At 45.0% G+C, this 21,345-nt stretch overlaps 1 protein-coding gene across 2 annotated transcripts; it reads right to left on the bottom strand.

Moving 5' to 3' along the window:
• Window positions 1-250: 250 nt before the first annotated feature.
• On the bottom strand, window positions 251-17,219 carry TTC34 (tetratricopeptide repeat domain 34). 2 transcript variants are annotated; one of them, XM_086476280.1, is made up of 7 exons: window positions 15,688-17,219; window positions 13,940-14,165; window positions 11,521-11,713; window positions 7,239-7,405; window positions 6,070-6,337; window positions 5,596-5,810; window positions 251-769 (listed from the first exon to the last, which is right to left on the bottom strand). In XM_086476280.1, the coding sequence occupies exons 1-7, from the start codon at window positions 17,217-17,219 to the stop codon at window positions 251-253; spliced, it is 3,120 nt and encodes a 1,039-aa protein (XP_086332406.1). The 2 variants fall into 2 exon arrangements, with proteins under 2 accessions (XP_086332406.1, XP_086332407.1); XM_086476281.1 differs by having other exon boundaries at window positions 5,596-5,806; window positions 6,066-6,337.
• Between the last annotated feature and the right edge of the window lie 4,126 nt (window positions 17,220-21,345).

Below are 21,345 nucleotides of genomic sequence, written 5' to 3' on the forward strand. Positions count from 1 at the left end.
AAAACACTTTCTTCACAAGTGGGAGTTTATGTTCAGAATACTGAATACTGCAGTTTGCCTTTTTCTCATAGCTATCTTGGTCAGTTTTGTTTCAGTACCTGAGACTTTCTATTTCTAATCTTGCTGTACCATGTTCAGTGCCATGTCCATTGCATATGTATCATGAGCTTCTCATCTTTCCCTTATTCTTGCAGCCTCACAAACAAACTAGAAAGCAATCAGACACTGGAAAAATCCCCAAACAGATAAATTAATGTATGCTACAGCTTGATGTCTCTCGCTTAAGTCTTGTTTTCAGCTTTTTAAGTTCAGTACTTTTATCAATTTTAAGACCATAGTCTGTGATTTTCCAGGCCTCTTCATAACGCTGCATTTCAAAATGACATTGCGCAATCTTATGAAATGTTTTGGTTAAAATTTCACTGCCAGGGCCATTCATGATGCTGGACAATGCCATAGATTCGTCTAACTGCAGCGCCTCAATATACTGCTTAACTGCTGCTTCCTCCTCGGCCACTGACAATAGCAGGTGTCCTTTGGAGCAGTGGTCCTCAACGCGTGTTTTAAGACTGTTACAGCCGTGCTTCTGGATCACTTTGTCCATGTCTTTTAAAGCTGTGTCGTATTTTTTGAGGTGCATAAGGCAAACAGCCCTCTGTCGCAAATACCTTGGATTATCTTGGCTTGCCAAGACAGCTAGGGTGTAATAACCAAGAGCCTTCTCATGGCGGTGTTCTTTAACCAGCACCTTTCCTTCCTGGGCTGCTACCTGCGGACAGAAAGTTGCTTAATGTTAGTTATTGAAAGTGGAGAAGAAAAAAAAAAAAAAAAAAAAAAAGAGTAAAATATCTGGTCTGGATTGGCCACAGGTAGAAACAGACACAAAGAAAGTTTGGACACTTTTTCAAATGTTGAAATTGCATCTAGGTGAAGAACACATAATTGGCGTATTTTTTTGCATGACGATATAAAAATCTCTGATCAATGGGCACTTGCTGTTACCTCAGGAGTTTCTGAACCGCTCTTCTTTGTTTCTGCACGCTTTGCTAAAAGTTTCTCAGAATGTTTCTTTTGAAGTTGTTTATGTTCCTCAGGAATGATATGTGAACTGAAAACTGAATGGACCAAACTCTAAAAGTAGACGGTGTTCTCCTCACAAACCCAAATTTCTGCCATGGTCTGCTCTAACAGGTGACTCTATGGAAATTGCATCTTCTGGTCAACAGATAGTTAGCCCCATGTACTGCCCCACCAATATTTGCATGTGCTAATAATGAAGGTTGGTCACTACTGTTTACCCAAGCTATAGGAAAAAATGGCCAACTGCTGGCTTTGCTATTCATTAACCTCAGGTACAAGCGAACTATCTGCCCTCATCTGAAGGGAAAAACAACAACAAGAAAATAGAGAAGGCAGAAAGAGCCACATAATTTTTAGGTTCATAAAGGTCAATAAAGAAAACTCCATTAGAACTATTTGCCTCAAATGGATTTCTCATTATTTCTCTTTATTGGTAATAAACAAAGCTTTTAACATGCTGCAGCAGAGTGAATATTTAAGTTATAAACAAGGCTGCCACCAGCAGCTTCGGTCTTACAGAAGGATGAGCCAAACAAGCTGAGGCTTCAAGCACCGGATAAACGTTTTGACCAGTCTCAGTCCATGGGATATCACACATTGCCTTTGGATGCTTGTGGCTCCCCAAAATTCAGTTAGCCCAGCCACTCTCTCAGTAGCCACACTTGACAGCCAGCTCAGGTCTTCCAGTCTCTTTGTGTGCCTTGTCTCTTAATTTTGGTTGACTTAGATTAGAATTGATGGCTGTTTAACAGAACTAAGGAAAACAGGTTCTAGATGAAATGGATCAATATTGCAGGTCAAGTGTGAGCACCTCATCCGAGACCAGTGGCATCAAATAATTTAGCCATTCTGAACAGTTCAGGAAGAATTCTACCCCACTTATTTTGCTATAAAGGAATGTAAAATTCTTTACGTAGTCATATGTATTACAGAGTCTCCCAGCTTCCACACGCAGAAATAGAGATAGGACCTCTCCCCAAACAGGGTCAATCACTGGCTTTAATAGTTCTGGCTATAAATTGTAAGCCAGCCTCTTCAAACCCATCTCGGATGTCTGTTTGTGCATACATTTAAAAAGTAGCAAATTTAATTCATCCTTTCGAGTGCTTTTAAGGCAACTAGTCGATGCAAGTGTTTTCTCAGTGGCAGGATTTTAACAAGTGGAATTGCATCTGCACGAGAAGCATCCTGACAAGAGAAGATTTTTTTTTTTTCCCCCCTTGGAAATTCTAAATATCTATATCACATTGTTCTAAAGAGCACAGTGCAGTTCCTCAAAATACCTTGTGTTTGTATAGTTACATTGTAATTTTCAGCCTTTAAAGTGCATTTGTTGTCTCAACGGCAGAAGGAAAATATAATTTCTGTTGTTCTGCTGAATGACTAATCTAATGCTAAACCTGCTAGTGTGCGAACCAGGAGCATTGTGGTTTTCTGCACCATGTGCAATATTGCTGGTTGTCAACTGAGCCACCGCTTGGACTTCTTCACATTTCACTGACAGTCCCCAAAGAAAGCAAGCCACAAGATTCTGGATTTCCTGCTGTACTTGGAGGAAAAAGGCGCATCTGAGAATAAATGATTCTCTCTCATCTTCACTGATGGAGTGAAACCAGTGTAACCAACGGAGTGAACGGCAACTGGATTCTGTTTTGGCTCTGCCTGACTTAAAGGAACTGATCTGGGACCCATTTTCGGTCTATAACACGGACGGATTAATTAGCAGCTTACTTGCACATCATCTTCTGAACAAAGATAACTATGAAAGGAAGACTTACAGAAAGAAGATACAGGAAGATGGACTGATAAGCATTGAGCTTTGGAAGAGGGTTGGATGTTTTCAGAACAGTTTGGAGCAAGTCTTTGCTGCTTTACCTGCAGACCCTATTTGGCATCCACGTGCCATGAAGACACATGTGGAAAGGCAACTTCTACCTTGGGCTGAGGGCCTAATTCTGACAAAGGCCATATAGATTATGTAGGAGTCAGCTCTGGCTATCCTATGGCATGTCATCAGCCAACAGAAAGCGCAGCTCTGAGGATCTGGGCAAGGAGCTAGCAATCAGTCATGTATTTAACCTTTGACATAGGAAACTGAAGGGTTGAAGCTGCGCTAGCGGCAAGCAAACTCCCTTCCTCTGACCTTTTGCAGCTTAATAAATCTTTCAGATTCCTATTCCCATGTGGCTTTCCCAGTTGTTTACAAACTTCTTAGCATGGGACCCCTTAGACTATAAATAATGGAAGAACTTCATTGCTTTGTTTTTCATGAAAAAAAAATCAGTACATCAAGGAGCTCTCCTTCCTCCACCCTTTCCTATTCAGCTTATGTAGAATTATTTTTAGCTTTTCAGACCAGACTCCAGGATAATGATGACACATTTCTATAACGCCTCTAATCTCCAAACACTCTCAAACAATGTGGCAGTAATACTTTTGTGCGTGGAGCGCTGAGACTAAGGGCTGAGCATAAACCAATAACTCTTCTTTGCTTCAGTCTCCTTATTTGTGAAATGGAGGTAACAGAAAGAACACCCTCCCCTAGAGTGCAGTTAGGAGCCATGGCAAAGGAAGGCCATCGTTTGGGTTTCTGGCACTCGTTCTGTCTGTAAGCTTTTTAGGTTTTACTGAGATCTTCCTTTCACGTACAAACTGGAATAACCTTGCAGGCAAAAGGAAGTGCTACTGGAAAATCCTTTGAGACACCGGGCAGGTGAATTAACCAATTCCTTCCCCGCTCCAGCAAAGTACATATTTATCCCCTTGTCACAAAAATACATATTAAAAAAATAATAATCTTGTGATTCTGGGCTAATCAGTAATAAAAGTAATCACACTCAGTAAACCATGGAAGCGAAGATAGAAAGACTCCCAGATGCTTGAGTCCAAATGTTTACTCAGTTGAACAAAAGCACAAGATTAATGATTAAAAAAAAAAAACAAAACTATTTTACTTCTAACACTTGTATCGAGTTCCAGTCTTGAAATCAGTCCCTGTTCTCTCAAGTGGCAGAGAAATCTTTCACGATAAATGAGCCACCAGTAAGGGCTTTTATTCCAGACCTTGTTCCACAGCTACCAAAAAAAAGACAGAAATAAGGTGCCTCTCCCATTTTTAAGGTTTCACTAACCTGTGGTACCAGCAAGTTCCTAGCACATTAGAGCAGTTTAAGCTTTACAAAAAATAGGGTTGGGTTTTTTGCCCTCTTTTTTTGTTATTGACAGCGTAAGAAAATCCCTCCCGTGTTTTCTCGGAAAGCAGCACGGATGAGCTTAGCTGTGAGGCTTCCATACAAAGCAAGCGATGAGGCAGCAAGGGAAATCTGGCTGTAAAATGTATCTTCATTTATAGACACCTCCTTACGGCCTCCATAGGCACATTCTTGATTGTATCTTTACCAACTTTATATAGTGAAAGATTGCAAATTGGCTCTGAAATCTTCAAACTCTTTCCCATAAGACTGAACTTTTTACATTATTCAGAAGAGAGGGGCTCTTTTCTCTGTAATGGGGTATACCTAGGGACCGGTAAATTAATACTTGTTTACTTATATCCTCCTGCTGTTTTGCTAAAATACATACAAAGTACTCCTCTCAGGATGCATTAAGTATATCAGCATGTTGTTTGTTTTATAACCCGGGAGAAAGCATAACAATATAGCTTCTCACCAGGGCACACACAATCTACAAATTGAATAAAAGGAAGCAAACTAATTCTCAGAACATGGAGCTTCTGGGTAATCAGAATTGCAGATGCTTGAGTGAACGTTAAAACTCCTCACCATCAATCTGACCTTGCCTGTCTTATTATTGGAGATGCTTTCTCAGAGCTGGATGTACTTTGGGGCAGAAACTTGAAAAAAATTACTGAAAAATACACACTTGGGTGGACTAGAGCAATGTGCCAGTTTTGTGTCAAACAGTTTTAGCTAAGAAAACCAATACCAACCTCAAAGGCTAGTTGTTTCATAAAAACGTGAATGTATTTAAATTTTTAAATGTTACACAAAAGAGCAAAAAGGATTGAAGCATTTAATGCGATGGAATCAGAACCTTCAGTTTCATTTCATCAAGAAAATGAAGAAAACGTGAATTCCCCTTCCCCAGAAGCAAGCTATGAGCACCATGTAACTCCCAGAGTACAACACTAGCAATGTTCAGGTTAAATCTCTAGCTGCTGCCCCTCACATCCCCTGCATTTTAGAGCTGGGATTAAACAGGTCTTATGCTAGGGAGACCAACAAGAAATTCCTGCAAGTGGTAAGAAGTGGTAACGATGAATTATTAGAGACTGAAGCAAGATCACTGCAATGAAAGAAGTTTGGATTCAGATCCCTAACCTGGCTGAAGTGGAGGCTGGAGGAAGAAGCCAATTTGTTCCTTGTTCATCTGCTTAATGGTCTTGCCACACACTTTTGTTCAAGACAAGGCAGGAAAAGTCACTGCAGCCTTATTCTGCTTCCCGTTTCTTTCCCCACTGAATCCACCGATGTGGAACCAAAAAAAGGATTGTACCTGAGAGAGATGCTGCTGTTGCTTGGCGTCTACGAAGTTCAGGAGAAACCTCAACTCCCTTTCATCTCTCTTGGCTAGGATGCTGAATGAGTGAGCTGCCACTGCTACGTTCCTCTTCTTCAGCTGCAGCACAGCTAGTCTTGCACTGGCAAAGTCATCAGCAAGAGAGTGGCCAAATGCTTCCCGAAGGTGATCAAGGGCCTCTTCATACCTTCCTGTTGGTTAACACCAATACAAGCTATATAACCCATGCCATGAGGAGAAAGAGACATCAGGAAAGCTTACTAAAGCAGGATTTAGGTAGCCTATCCACAGTCCACATCTAAGGGTATTAAATACTTCATACCCTTTCCCAAAACATTTGCAAACTTCTCTGGAAAAGTACCATACAACAATACACTCGCCATTAAACATTCACTTTTGATTTACTGCTCATTCACTTGGTCTGATCAGCTATGTCAAAAGGGAACTTACCATTTGCAATCAAAACATCCACGTAGAAGATGTGACATTGAGCATCCTTGCAAATTTTAATTAGTGCTTTTGCGATCATGAGAAGATCCCCAAGGGTTTCTTCTTTTGAAAGGCCTTTAGTAGCAACGAGCTCAGTTAATGCAGTCCTGCCATGCTGAAGGAGCCAGTGGGCGATCAACCCCTGGGTTTCCTGCTTTAAAGACAGGATTGCTGGGATCACTGCTCCTGCCTCCACCGTCAGCGCCGAGATCAAATCTTGCACTGCCTCCTGTGTAAAAACAAGACCAAAAATTGAAATGGTAGCAGTAACTACATATTGGTAACTTGTTCTTTCGAGTGCTTTCAGTTCTCTGCTATCCCACAGGTCATCTGCACCCCTTTGGAAGCTCTTTGCTCTTCCCTGTCCTCGTGCTGCATCTTTTCCATTAGCAAAGCTGATACAGGAGCATAAAGACAGGTTTGAATGACTATTTGCGGAGTGGTTTGAACCCCTCAGATTGTCATTTAAAAAAATTCTTACAGCAACAAGGAAGAGATGCTGTGAATGAGTAAGTGCAAGCAGGATTTGGCTCAGCCAGCATAAACCAGCACAAATTCACACACCCAACTGGAGATGGGTGTGTGGATTCACTGTAGAACTGGTGTGGTACGCAGATAAAGTGTAAGGCTATGGACCACGTTAGAAGCACATAAACCATGCAAACACCTGATGTGATTTCCAGGCAATAACATACTGCAATCCCCAAAGTCCAATGTAACACTAATTGCACACATGAGCTTTTCACAGATGATGGAGAGGGACTCACTAAGCCTTGAAACGGTTTCTTCTTTTTCCTCTTGTTGCTTCGTTTCATCTAACACGTGACATCATGAAAACGTGAGATCAACTACGGGGGAGAGTTTGCAGCATTGCAAATCAATGCATGGTAGTGACAGTCAATAAGATCTATGATTAACATTTAGTCCTCCTCTCCCTAGACTTGGGAAAGCATGTCAGTAATGGCAAGTGGACTACTTACACACCCAGCCAAAACAAGAGCCTTTCACTGCCCAAATTCTGCGAGAAACTCTTGATTTCAGCGAGTCCGTGACAAAGCCTGTGGTACCTTATGCTAGTATCGCTTAATGCCGTCAGAAAAATCACCAGCAAATCAATATAGTGGTAATACCTTCTGCTGCTTCAGAGCAAGGTAAATGAATCCCCGTCCACTCAGAGCTCGCACGTTCCTGGGGTCCTCCTTTAGGATGGCATTAAAATCAAAAATAGCAGTTTTCTTCTGACCAAGGCGCCCGTAACACTGAGCCCTGATGAGAAGGCAATCTTCAGCATAACCACCTGGAGGAGAGAAACGTGGCCGTGCTTACCTGAAAGCTCTCATGTCCACTGCTCTAAACCAGGGTGCAGTAAACCCCAGTGTGTGCAGACCACTAAGCCCCACCGAAGGGCTTCCAAGTGGCTAAGGGGTGCGGTAGACCTACAGGTTGTGTTATGGTGACTGCAGGAATGAAAACTAAGTAGCACTTTATTCAGAGCTGCGGCAAGGGTGGAATAAGAGGTTTGTGCTGGATGGAGGTAAATGTGCTATGGTAAGGAGCTGCAATCCACAGACGTGACTGGAAGAAGAATGAGGAGGGTGCTGGAGAGGATATCCAAGGATATCCATGTGAAGCTACAGAAAAATTTCACTTTGTTTGAAGAGAGCTGATGAAGTACAATGAGAGTACTTAAGTGGTGGTTTCCTTTATTTTCGTTGTCAGTGGAATTCCCATCACGTGCTAGCTAAAAGGAAAAAAGAATCTGTCAGGTTGGTTTTCACAATCAGCACTGAACCAGTTAAGTGTCCCGCTGAGGCTAGCAGAATTCCGCCAGAGAATGAGTTTTCACTGGTGAAGTCTTGAAAGTGTTTTCTGGTGCATGTTACAAAGCCAAGGCTATTCTGGTGTTCTAGGTCTCGTGGCGTACATGTCAGTGTCATTCTGCAGGGAAATGAGTTGTGGTTCGGTGTTGCTGCTCAGGACTGGAGTTCAGTGTTTATCTTTGCTTCAAAATTCCTACCTAACATCAGAAAAAGCACTCTTATTTCTTTGTATGTTGTCATCGAACTTGGGGAAGCACATCTATCAGGGCAGTTGCATAATTTCAGTATGTTTGACACAAGCCACAGGAACACGAATGGAGACAAAGCAGTTGGGGTGTTACGCTAGCCAAATACCAATGTCAGCTCAAAAACTTTCCCACACCAGGCCTACCCACCATTGCGGATCTGAACCCGGTCTTTCTCTCGGTGACATAAAGCTCGCCATCTTTCTCACTTAGGGATGGCTGACAGCAGAAACCAGTGTGTCTTCATACTTGCTCTGTAGGCCACCAAGGAACAGGCAAGCCTGGACCAATAAAAAAGGCTGGGCTGCAGTATGTGCAAAAAAAACTTTTTCAGGGCATATATTTTGCTACTAAGATGAATTTTTCAAAAAAGGGAAGGTTCTTCATGTTATAAACAGAGGAACCAATTCTGGAAATAGCGAAAAAGATGTACATATATTTATATTTAATAAAGAAAAGAAAAATTCTAACAGCCATTTACAGAAAGAAAAGGCACTTTGCTGAGAGTAGTTGTAGGGCTGCAACTTGATTGATGACTGTAACTGTCCTACTGCGACTCAACTCTAACGTTCCAGACAGGAACAGGAACCACACTGTGCCAGGCACACCAAAACCACAGGCCCCGCTCCAAAGAGCCTTCAGTCTGGTTAAACATGCCAAAAGAACATTGTAATAAAAAACTGAATGAGTGGAAAAGGTAACAGAACGAAAATCATAAAATCACATTGCTCAACTAGCTCAAAAGATTCCTGGCTTCTAATAAAAACAAATACACATGTCGATCAACACTGTCTCTCCTCAAATATCCATGACTGCTTTTCCTATTGCCCCAAGGTCTCAGCAAGAGTGGGTCTCCTCAGGAACGGCCAAAGGAAGCAAAAGGAGTGGCCTGCAATTATTAAGCACTCAACCTTCCCACACAGGCAATTTTTTTTTTTCTACCCTCTCTGGGATACCTAGACTCAGCCAGCTGACAGTACAGAGAAATTCCATTCTTGCCAGTTGTCATGAAACTACTTCTGTTCATTTTAGAGGAGGTCTGGAAAGCTTTGCCCTTTGTTATTCTGCCCTAAGGTCTTCCATGCATTTTCACAAGGACCTCTAAAAGGCAGCATTGTGATGCTGCTCTGGAAAGCAGCAAAAGGAAGATGAGGCCATTGTAAAAGGGCATGTTGTCACATCTCCACGTCTATCCCTCCACCACACCCTTCTCCAAAGACATCACTGATGCGCAACAAATGGAGACAACCTACCGATGACGTGACCACCATCTCGGGACCTGAGCTGGATTAGGATCTAATTCATTAGAAGAAATCCTTGGAGATTTTAGTGTGATGGAACAGAGGCAGCACAAATGAGAGAAGAAAGCTCTAGGAGGAAGATATGTGAGGATGGAGGCACATGGCCACTTGGCTGTTTTCATAAAGTGGAGCCAGAAGGTACATGTTGTTTCGGATAAAACAGTAACCCAGACCGGACTGACTGATTTACTGCCACACTTCATATGCACTGGGATTTGTGATATGAAGAGTCTCTTTTCTTTGCTTTCACATAAGTGCTACCCCAAATGAACATATATAGTTGACAATTAAAATCATGGTCCATTCATTCACTGGTTGCAGAGCATGTATCTTTCTGCCATCCACATGCCTCTTCCTTTCAAGGCAATTTCGATAAGGATCTTAATATGCCCAGGGTTGCAATCCATAACTGTGGCACCCCTACACTGGATGACAATTCATCACTGCCACTGTAAATATTTTTGGGTAGGGAGGTCAGCAAATGCAGCGTCTTGCACAGCTGCCTGTGGAGATGAGCCAGCAGAGAGGTTTCTAGCAATTCTTTTACAGTAATGAGGCTTTTTCTCCTTCCTGATATGCTCCAAGACTTCTGTACCAAAGGTTATTATCGCTCTGGAGCTCTACCAATTGGCTCCTATAAAGACAATATCTATTTCTTAACAAGCATCTGTTCTGGCAGGTGGGGAGTTGATAAGCTGGAATGCATGGGCTATGAAATGGAACCATCTCAAAGCAATTAACAGGGTTTTTTTCCATTTTCACAAACCAGTCTCTCCTCTTCTCAATGCTGCTGTCATAACATTTGCTCAGAGTGAAAGGCAGATTTCCATACAAACATGGTTTTACTTGGAACATGCCAGAAGCATTTCCATATTAGCCTGTGCTCTCTCCTTAGGAAAAGCTAGGAAAATGATGCATGCCAGTGGGTGCATTCGCTCTTTTCCACTGAACTACACATTCACTGGTGTGTTGGAACAAGATGGCAGGTTGTTTGCTGCAATGACTGTCTTTACAGCATGTTCATTCTGAGGAAACAGGAGGTACCGAATAAATTTTGTTGGTAGGAAGGTTTTCAGGGTACTAACTGATGAAACAATCTAAGGCTGAAACAGAGGAGCCTTCTACTTCTACATTGCCTGTCTAAAACGGGCTGAAGCTGGCTCTGTTTCAGAAGCTTTTCCAAATTACTTACCATCTAGCATCTCCTCGAAAATTTACACAAAACAAATAGAATGAAGGTGGCTTCTTTCTTCTGAAAGAAGAAAGCTGTACTTGTGAGAAAATCCATGATTGATGAAAAAATTTATGGACACAGATCAATTTGCCCAGACCAATTACTCAGAAGCAACCTACAGCAAGCAAATGGTAATTGCAGTCTGATGTCTGGTAGCAGGTCTACCACAACAAAAGACTGTAAAGTGTAAAGAAGACGGACACTGTGTTTCCTGTACACTCTGCACATTACATTTCTGGAGCAGGAAAACCAGGGAAATGATTAGATCAGAAATTTCAAGCCACCAGTTCAGGATGTTAAGGATCTTTTCCAAGTTAGGAAAGAACTGTGGGTTCTTTGTGTTGATATGACCCAGTAAGGGTGGTTTTTGCCCAAGCTTAACTTTTTATCATTTCAGCAATGCAATTTAAAATAATTCTCAGCTGTAATCCAGGAGGATTTCACGTGCTAATGAAATGCTAATTCTACTACACCAGAACAAAATCACACGCTGTTTTTTCTGGACAGGTGAAGAAAAGGGGCTGCTGGCCCTGTAGAACTGAACTCAACACTTGCAACCCATTTCAAGGAGTTCAGAAGCTACTCATGGGACACTCATAGCTGCAGTCAGTGTTTAATTGTGCTATTTCACGGTCCAGATGAGTCGCTATTTTAAACAAATTTTATCCTGCTCTTCACCTCCCTTTGTAAGTCTACTGTTTCAGTCTTCTCACTGGGGAAATGACAGATGAGACTGGTTGGACGTGCTTGCCCACCCACCGGTCTGATTTCCCATAGAAGTAAATCTCCCACCAGGATCTTGATAACCCTACCTGAAGCAATGATGGCAAAGGAAAGGTAGGCAATGGCCTCTTTGATGTCAGCATCCTCCTGTTTGTTCTTCAGGATGGTCAGCGCTCCGCAATGGCAGTGAGTTTGCATCAGCTTCCGGTCTTCATCGCTGAAAATGTCCATGATGGGCAGGAGGCAGGAGGTATCTCCAATTCTGATCACTTTCTTTAGCAGCTTAACAACGTGAGAAAAAAAGGCAGAAGAGAATGATTGGCATGAAAAGATAAATGAAGTCATGCTAAAGCTGGAAATACTGCTCTCTGGTGAGACAAGTATGCTCTTACACGGTGCTTCCCCACGTTTCACTGGGGCTTCAGCCAGCCACGGTCCAGCCAGGACCAGGAACCTCTTAACTCCTCAGTTGGCCCTAATGTAAATGCATGTTGGAGAAAACATGAATTCTTATCTTTTCTCACCACCACTGCAGTGGGGAAATCATTCTGGGGAAATATATAATGCTGCCTTGCTTGCTTTGGGCAGTGTCTGTTCCAGACTAGCAGGTAACTCTTTCTGTAAATACAGCTGAACCACAGGAGATTGTCCCAAAGACAGGAAGTTTCTGTGGAACAGAAGGATTCCAGTGACCCCTTTTGACTGTAAAACTGAAATCAGTGAATTAACGGAAAATCAGTGAAGTGCTGTGCCAATAGTATTACTGTTGGGAATCTCGGAAAAGCATAGATTCAAATCCACAAACTACTATCCTCCTGGAAAAGAATCTTGCCTGACATGTGGCATCTTTGCCTCTATCCACTAGAGTGATAAATCACCAAGCACCTTTTTACTGCATTTCCTAAGAAAAAAGAATCAAAAGGTGTTTCCTCTAGTAAAGCAAATATCCTTAGCAGGTACTCAGTGTTCAAATCTGAGCCAAAAAAGCCAGGACGAGAACAGAGTTATCTCAATGCACCAGACACATCCATTGAACTTACAACTTTCTGTATTTTTATTAACAGATACAAGTGTCTGGGTGCTGACAGGCACTTGGGACAAAAACATTGTGAGGAGAAATTTTTGTTCCAGCTAGAACTTGTAGCAGAAGCTGCAGATAGGAATCCAGTTTCCAAGGGCAACATATGGACTTCATTAAAGTCATGTCATTCATTAATAGCCTTCCCAAAGGCAGAAAATTACACAAAACTTTTATTTTCCATAGGGAGTAGTGAAGTGGTGACAATAAAACCGTTCTCTTTATGGCTAGCAGAATTTAAATGGGATTTTAAAAAATGCAAGAGTTCCCTCTGATGGCAGAACTTGGTAATTCAGCTTTGTAATCCCTGGTAGGAGAAAAAACGTGTTGGAATCTCTCTTGTGGTTTCAAGCACAAGCCATCAGCCACTACAGAAAGAAAACTGCAGACTGGTATTTGAGCTCCTGGTGTTGTTTCTTGGCCTGCCTCCGCCCCGCTGCTTCAGTAGGATAACCAGTTGGGTAGTAGTTCAGCCTTCTTTTCCCTAGGGGAAAATTACCAATCCCACCAATATTGCCACCAGGGGCAGGATGCTCAGTCATGTTCTGCCCAGTTGAAGTCTCTGATGAAAAGTGCCATTAAAGAGCGTGTGATGAAAGGGCCGTACTCAGCTACGAGTCCTCGTGCGGCTTGTGCTACAGACGGAAGGTCCTACTTACGAGGCCTGTATCTAGATCTTAATAGCTGTGCTGGAGGTTGAACTACCTAAACCTCACAAGAGCTCTGAGTTTCACTGTGTCAACAGTCCCCACTGTTGCTATTTGTGGAGCTTCGAACAGCAAACTGTTCAGTTTAAAACCAGAAGTGCATACGAGCCAGTGAGCATGACAACGTACTTTGTGATTTCACTGCAGTCTGGGAACAGCGGTATCGAGTCAGGCCAAATGCAGCTATTCAGAAGGGAACAGCCCTGAAGGTGCAACCTTGCACTGCCCCGAGCCACAGCAGTTTGCAAAGTTGTTTGAATTTAGAAATGACCTAGCAAGCGGGGAGGTTAATTTTTTATGGAAGCCACCAAGTTTTCTCAGCCTTTCCTGTCTTTTTCAGACCTCTGCCCAGTTTACCAACATTCCTGAGAAGTGTCTTGAAGCAGAGGTCGGGGTAGGTGCAGCCCCACGGGAAAGCCCATCACAGGTTGTGTGATGGGGTGGGTTCCAGCTCTGCACCACGGGATGAGGTGGCCTCACAGTGCAGCTTGTACCTGGAGCCTTACAGTTGTCAAGCAACACCGAGGAGCAGGAGACAAGCAGAGGGCTGTGCTGGGAAACGGCAAGCCCTGGGAACACCCTCTGGCAAGCCTCTGCCTCTAAAGTGGTCCCTCTGAAGCTCTACCGCGCGTCTTCTGTATCAGCCCAAAGGGCTGTTAACCCTCTTCACCCCACCGTCCCTGATCACGGTCTCATTCTCCCTGCTAGCCAGGTGCTCCTTACCTGGTTGCCATCATACATGAAACCTTTCTTCAGTTGCAGAAGCGCGAGTCTAGCCAGGATGGGGGACCTCTGTGGGTTGCTGGAGAGTGCTACCAAGAGGAGCTTGTGAGCTTCTTCTACACGGCCCATCTGGTACAGGGCATCAGCACAAAGGATCCGTGACGTTTCATCAGAAGCATCCAGCTCCACCAAGAGAGAAGCCAGCTGGTGAACCCCAGGGGCATCTCTGCGGGGAAGAAAAAGTAAAGAAAAAGGGAAAGACTACCTCTTCCAGGAGAAAATGCTAATGAGAGTAACAAAGCCTCTTTGTCTCACCTGGAAGTAAGAAGCAGGTAGATACACTTTACCATATCCAGCATCACAGACACTTCTGCCGCTTAATTCCATGATCATAATCCCTCCTTATAAAAACATGTTCTTAAGCAGTTGTGGCTCTAAAGAAAGGTTAACAAATAACGATTCATACCTCTGGCTGCAGCTGACACCACAATGGGAAAAAGAAAAAGGAACTATCAAAAAAAAAAAGGATTGCCATTTCTAATGAAGAGCTGCGTGTTAAAATTCGCACAGACTTGGAAGAGCTGTGTTAACAGGCAGCTTCTTGTTCCAGAAGCGGTGACCTGTGTCTAAGGGGGCTTGTGTTTGTGCCCTCATCTGCCAGGGCAACACCGAATGAGTTGAGCACATTTTTCTGTCCTTCAGTTATGCCACCAGAGTGCAGCCCCAGGTACCGGGTGTGAAATGCGCGTCATGCAACTGCAGAAAAAGGCCATGATAGTACTAAAATTATTAAGAGACTCAATAAATGTGGGTATCAGTTGTAAAGAGCAGCCACTTGAACTTCCACATGCTATTCCCCACTTCAAATTTTCAAGTTTTCGACTGAAATACTAGTATTTCACATGAGGAAAACCTGAGAAAGTAATACAAAAATTCAGTTTTGGAGAAAATGGAAGACTTTTCCTGTATCAGACAAAAGTTTGAAAATGAAACACTGAAACTTTCAGGTTTAAATAGTAGCTTGTTTCACGATGGAAGAAATAAACAAAGTGATAAAGATACCACTTTGATGAGCAATCTTCTCTGCTCTTTAGAGAGATGATTTTAAGTATTAAAACCTCAGAGTTCTTCTGTTACACCTTGTCCTACCTTCAAACTCAGGTTTTAATGGATTTAGCTGGAATAGTTTGGTGTTCCTGTCTCAGATCTCTTAGCTTAAATATGACACCAATACAGTTAGTGTTGAAAAAAGAAATTGGAATGCCAGCCCCAAGTACGGGCACAGTAGCACCCCAGCTCTGTCCTGGGAGCACGCTTTCTAGGGTCATGGTGGCCCACCAAATCCTTCGATTCGGAGCTGAGACTGAAAGGAGCCAGCTAGCACCATCAAATCTGCTTTATTATGGCTGTATCTGCTCCTTTAGGGGAGAAATGTCTGTCATATTCCCTCTAGCATTTTGCTCGCTCCTAGCTTAGGCCAATTGGTGTATCAGGGATCAACCTCCATAGAAAGATTGAGCTCATTTGTCTACGTAGATCCTACCGCTTGCTGACATACCAGCAAACCAATATTTTGCCGGAATAACCACACCCAGGCAGTTTTATTTCAACCTGTTGTGTTAATTAGGAACTTTGAAAGGGTCTATATCCAAGTACTTTCTCTATTACTCAAGACGCTCTCTTTCTGTTAGGAATCTGCACAGCCCCGATTCTTTTCCTGCCCACAGGCTGATCTGCCCCCTGGGTACCTCTTCTTCTGCAGCATCTTCTGTCCTTCTTCTTGGAGAACTTTTAGCAGCAGTCCTCTTTGGTTCCACGGCACATAGGACTTGATTGTGAAGATGGTTTCTTCCAGCCTTAACTGGCAAGCTGTGATATAATCCAGGGCTGTCAAGTAATGGCTGCCACCAGAAATCCGGATCAGTCCCCGCCCACACAAGGCTTTAACACAGCTGTTAGGGTGCGGGGAATCATGCTCAATGACCTTCTGAAAGTCCTGCAGGGCTTGCTGATGGTCACGATCGTGGAGGGAGCAGAATCCTCGCAATGCTAAGAGAGTATTGTAGTAAGTTTTCTGCTCTGCTGCCAAGAGGTGGTCACAGATATCCAGGGCAGTTCTGATGTGTCCCTGCAGGAGCTGGCAGTCTGCTAGCCGAACGCTGAGCTCACGTTTGGACCCTGGGGAGATCTGAAGGAGGAACTGGACCGTCTGGATGACAGAAGGGAGCAGTTCAGCACCATTATTGCCTCTGAGCTCAGTCCGAGTACGCACAGCCTCCCTGTATGCTGCAAACTTCACCTCCAGGACAGTTCTGGCCTGTTCTTCTATCCTCTCAGTGTCGTGTGGTGAGAAAAGCTCTTCAAAGTGTTTCATTGCCTGGGCAGGGCTTGCTGCAAAGGCTTCTGCTAAATCCTGCATCATTTCCTGCACCCGTCCACCCAAGAAGAAATACGCAGCAGCCCGTTCCAAGAGCAGCCCCAAAGCTTTCTCATCTCCGAGATTATTACCAGCTGAGAAGCCCTTGAGGGCCTTGCTACAAACTGCCACACACTCCTCAAATTTGCTTTTCTTAAAGAGGTAAGCTGCCTGCACCCTGCAAACCCAGATCTCACCCGGTGCCACTGCAGAGAGGAAGTCATAGCAGTCGCCCAGCCACTGGTCCAAGGAACCGCAGTCTGGGCTTTCTTTCTGATCTGTTGAGAGATAATCAGAGAAGGCCTGGATGACCCGTGGCAGGTGTTCCCTTTGCCTAGTACACACGTAGGCCACTGCCTCAGCCCGCTGCATCACAAAGGCGTGGATATAGTCCTCAACTCCCTTCCTAACCTGTGTCCCTGACAGCACCCATGCCAACGCCCTCAGCAGCAGCAGTTCCACTGAACACTGTGGGTTAACCTTGAGCAGGGTATTGCATTTACTCACCACCTCCTCCGAGCATCCTTGCCTGAGCAGGGTCTCCAGTTTATATATCGAGGACACCACACTATCGGGACTTAGGGTGGAGAGAAAGATGGCAGCTGTTTCCACACTGAGGGAACCAACGGCCAAGTTCTTGCTCTGGATCTTGGGAATCTGATTCTTGCCTTTGCACCACATCTCCAGAGTGGCTATCACTTTCTCCCAGAGCCTTTTGTCTAAGGAGTTCACTTTCCGTACTGCTGTGGGGGCACTGCAGCTGAAGGCAGCCATGTAGAAAGCAGTGGCGATGGATAACTCCCGCTGGGCAAGATGGTGGTCCCCTTCTCTGCAGAGCAGTGCAGCAAGCTCCTGAGGCGACATCTTCTGCACTTGCATCTTCACCAAGCAGCATCACACAGGTCATGTGGCGAGTGCCTGTAAAAGAGAGAATCAGTAACATGAGGGGTTGTGGAGCGCTGCTTTTGTTTTGTTTGGGGGCAGCTTTCCAACTGACATAAGCAAGCCTAGGTGCTGTAAAAAGCCAGGGTTTTGTCACTGACAGGCTTCCTGGGGAGCAAAGCCACGAGAAGAAACGCTACAGAGGTTCTAAGTCCAAAAAGCAGCCGCACAACCTTGTCAGCATTCCCTACTCCATTGACCGTCCAGGATGTGGGGCTGGGGGGCCTACGGGCCTTTGTCCTCCCGGGCTGAGATGTCAGTTTGATAAATTTTTCATCCTCAGACAGTATGTCAGTGCTGGCGTTGGACGAGGAGGAGACAGAATAGCACCTTGATACTTTGCCCACCGCTTTTGCCTTTTCTCCTTTGCCTGGGAGAGGCTGGAAAGGGAGAAGAAAACGGGCACCTTTCTACCCCAGGAGTCGGCGGCAAAGATGCGGTTCAGCGCCAGGACCCGAGCTCCAGAGCGCGCCCCTCGTTCCCGCGCCCCTGGGGCCTGGCCCTCCCGCTGAGGGGCCCTCAGGAGCGCCGGGCATCCCCGGGCGGGGCGCGGCCCCGCAGGGCGGAGAGCACAAATACCTGAGAGCCGGCGTCCGCCGGGCGCCGCCGAGCCGGCCTGGGGCCGCCACGGCCCTGCGGTGGGCCCCGGCGCGGCCTGCTCCCGCCGGCGAGCTCCTGAGGGGACGCGAGCCGAGCCGAGCCGAGGTGAGGTGAGGTGAGGCGAGGTGAGGCGAGGCGAGGCGAGGCAGCCGTGGCCGGGACGGAAAGCAGGGCCGGGCGCCCTGTTGCTTGGAGACCGCAAACACGGCCCCGGCGGGCGGGCAGGGGAGCGGGCGGCCGCGGCAGGGAGCCCCACCGCCTGCCCGGCGGCCCCGCCGCGGGGGCGGCCTGGGAGGAAGCCGGGCCTGGGGCTGGGGGTGCTCCTGCCGCGCGTTTCTGCCCCGGGGGAGGGGAGGGGGGCCGCTCCCGGCCAGCAGCGGAGCCCCAGCTTCGGCCCCGCCGGCCTGGAGGGCTTCGCGGGGCGGTTGTTCGGGATGGGGCTGATGTGGCTTCGCTGCGGCTTCGCTTTCCCGCTCCCGAGGGGCCGCGCTGGCCGCAGGGGACGTGGCGCTGGGAGGAGGGGGTGGCCGGGGGAAAGGAACCGTTACCGGAGGAAAACTGAACCGGTTCCCTTGACCTTCGGTGGGGCTTGGTTGCCAAAAGCAGCAAGCTCTGTCTGCGAGGCAGCCTGCGGTTTTAACCTTATTTTTTAATAATAGGAATGCTTTTAGCAGTAAATGAATTATGCTTTTAGGAGTGTTTAGACCAACGATGCCCATTTAAGGCAGGGCCATTTCTGAAGTCTGGCTTTTTCCTTATCCATGTCCTTTGACATTCAAAAGAGAAAAAACCCTCTATGATGAATAGAGACTTTTTGCCATTTTATTAAGGGTTTGCCCATTACTTTGATTTGATTACTTTCACTTTAATTACCCTAATTAGCCATCAAGATATAATTTAGCATTGCTGTCACATTAGGCCACAGGTGATATTACCAAGAAAGACTTGAGGGCATAAAAAGAAACCGTTCTGAAATAGAAATCACATTAAAAGGAGCTGGGTTGATCAAACGCGTGTGCCTCTTTGCCCCTCCGCTGAGGTTGAAGCACAGCTTGTGGGAATAAAAACGAGACTGGTGCCTTCAATGGATTGTGGTCCAGGCTGCAAAAATCATTACCCATAATTTGACTTTGCTGCATGACTGAGTGGTGTGGAAGTTGCTTCCAGCCACATTTTGCCTTGTAGATACAAAGAACATGGAGGATGCCAGTATCCTCCATTCATCATTTCTAGCATAAAGAGTCCCACTTTGGTTAAGAATCCAGCGTGCTCAGTGCTATACACGGATGGTTTAAGGGAGGTTGTTACAACCCGTATGGTTGGCCAGAAAGGTGGCAGCCACATGAAGAAATTATTTGACTTAGGGTTGTATAGCAGGTGGTGTGAATACAGCCAATTTTAAGTTGTGCATCAAACTTAAGCTTAGATTAATACAGGTTCCTACCTTTGGTCCTCAAAGGAAGAGGAACAGCATCTACAAGAGCTCAGTGCTGATGGAAGAAGACAGTATTTTATTTCTGATGGAAAGGACTGTGGCCTGGTATGATACCTGAGGTGTATGAATAGAGCCCAGTGTGAACGCGCCTTGTTATAGGTGGTGGAACCAGCAATGTAACTTAGAGGCTCCTAAGTTTTTTCTCAAGACACCAAACAGTTTGCTGTTTGTCCTGTGGGGCAGCCATGACAAGCCCTGTTTCTAGGATCATAAAAACATAGTGTTGAGATGTTTGACTAAATGTTAAGTATTAAGTATGCTGCACACATTAAATATTAAGTATACTGCAGTAGCTCCTCATGATGTCTCTGATTACTGTTAAATTTTTAAAGGGAGGTGGGTGGGGAGGGAGTAAACACAGCACAACAAGTGGAAGGCTTTGCAAAGCAGGAGGTGCACTGACGCGTCTGCCATAACCCTTTTCAAAGAGAGATGGCTGAAAAATCTTGCGCTTGCTTCTTTTTAAAGGCTCTTGGTGCATGCAGTGTGTGTAATGGGTCCCTCCCCTCAGGGCTAGGACTAAGGGTGAGAAATGAGTAATATGTGCACTTGATACAGAAAATTTGGCTTAGAAAAAAAAGGGAATGAACTTTCTTGATAGAAAGGAGTGTAATGGGGTGGGACATTATAACTTAGAAAAAAGTCTTTGATTTATTTGACTAACATTCTTCACTCTGTGCTGTACCTGGGTTGGAGTGCAGACACCAAATTCTGCTCTTATTTAGGCTGGTGTGAGTGTGCGGGCTAGGGAACGAAGGTGACGTGTACTAAATAACACAGGCTGGGTGACTGAATGCCTGCACCACTGAAGTCAAGAAGCTCTGGTGATGTGCTAAGCCACACGATGAAATTTCATCCCCAGGCGGATATAGTTCCACGCCTGCAGCCTGCCAGGAGGGTTAGACTGCTGGTAACTGCTGTCAGACTGAGGTAGGGCATTCTTCTCTTGTGGAGGAAGCTTGCACCCCTGGCACTGTGTCCCCACGGTCGCAGCTGCTGCTGTTCCTTTGGGTTAGAACAGCAGGTTTCAAATGGAGACCTCTTTGTTATTGACAGATCCACTTCCTAACTTTGTCTGGTAGGAAAGCATACACGAAACACTTCTCTTCACGATGTTAAAGTTCAGTCAGCCTTTTGATTGCTGTTCTTTATACAGTAGGATAGACTGCTGTTTCGTCAAAACTTTTCTGCACGCCAGATCATCACAGGAATGTAACACATCCTAGGAAAGCTGTAAGGTGATTAAGTCGGTGTTTGTAAAGAGCTCTGAAACGTGTGGGTGAAAGGCTGCATAGCTCAGAGAAGAAGTTTTAGCCTTGTTATTTTATAGTCCAACCCAATTACTCTGGATTACAAAATTTGCCCCTTTGCTCAAGCTTCTCAGTAAGGCCTCGAAGGAGTGCCTGTCTTAACTTTTCACTTGGCTTTGCCAGACCTAAATATGAAAGTGCTAATACACTGAACATCCTAGCAGTCTCTGAGTACATAAAGGTGTACGGTCACAGAAAGCCAAAATGACCTCTTTATGCGCTGGACTATTTTCATCTATGTTCACCCCAATGAGAATGATAATGCAAAGGATTGAAGGGCTCCTTGATAAAGAGCAGGATTAATACGCACTTGAGCAAGATTACAAGAAAAATGTTGTTGCTCCATTAGAGAAAGAAATGATCCCTTTGTTTATATTCTGAGATTAAAGCAGTAACAGCAGAAAACACCCAGAGGCCAACACACGCGTACTTGGCTGTCTCGGTGATTGTCTATGATTTAACTGTGGGATTCAGCGGTGCAGTTGCATAATTTAATCAGTTCTCCTTGTGCTGGGAGTCCTGAAGCAGCTCTCTGTATGAGGTAGTAAAGTGGATCTGCTTGCTCTGCAGACAGATAGGTGTGCTTGATTTTGAACAAAAGGTCCGTGATGGGAATGAAGTGTTTCCATGGAGTAAGAGTAAC

Source organism: Leptosomus discolor, chromosome 20, assembly GCF_034619465.1.
Source record: "Leptosomus discolor isolate bLepDis1 chromosome 20, bLepDis1.hap2, whole genome shotgun sequence".
NCBI classification, from domain to species: domain Eukaryota; kingdom Metazoa; phylum Chordata; class Aves; order Leptosomiformes; family Leptosomidae; genus Leptosomus; species Leptosomus discolor.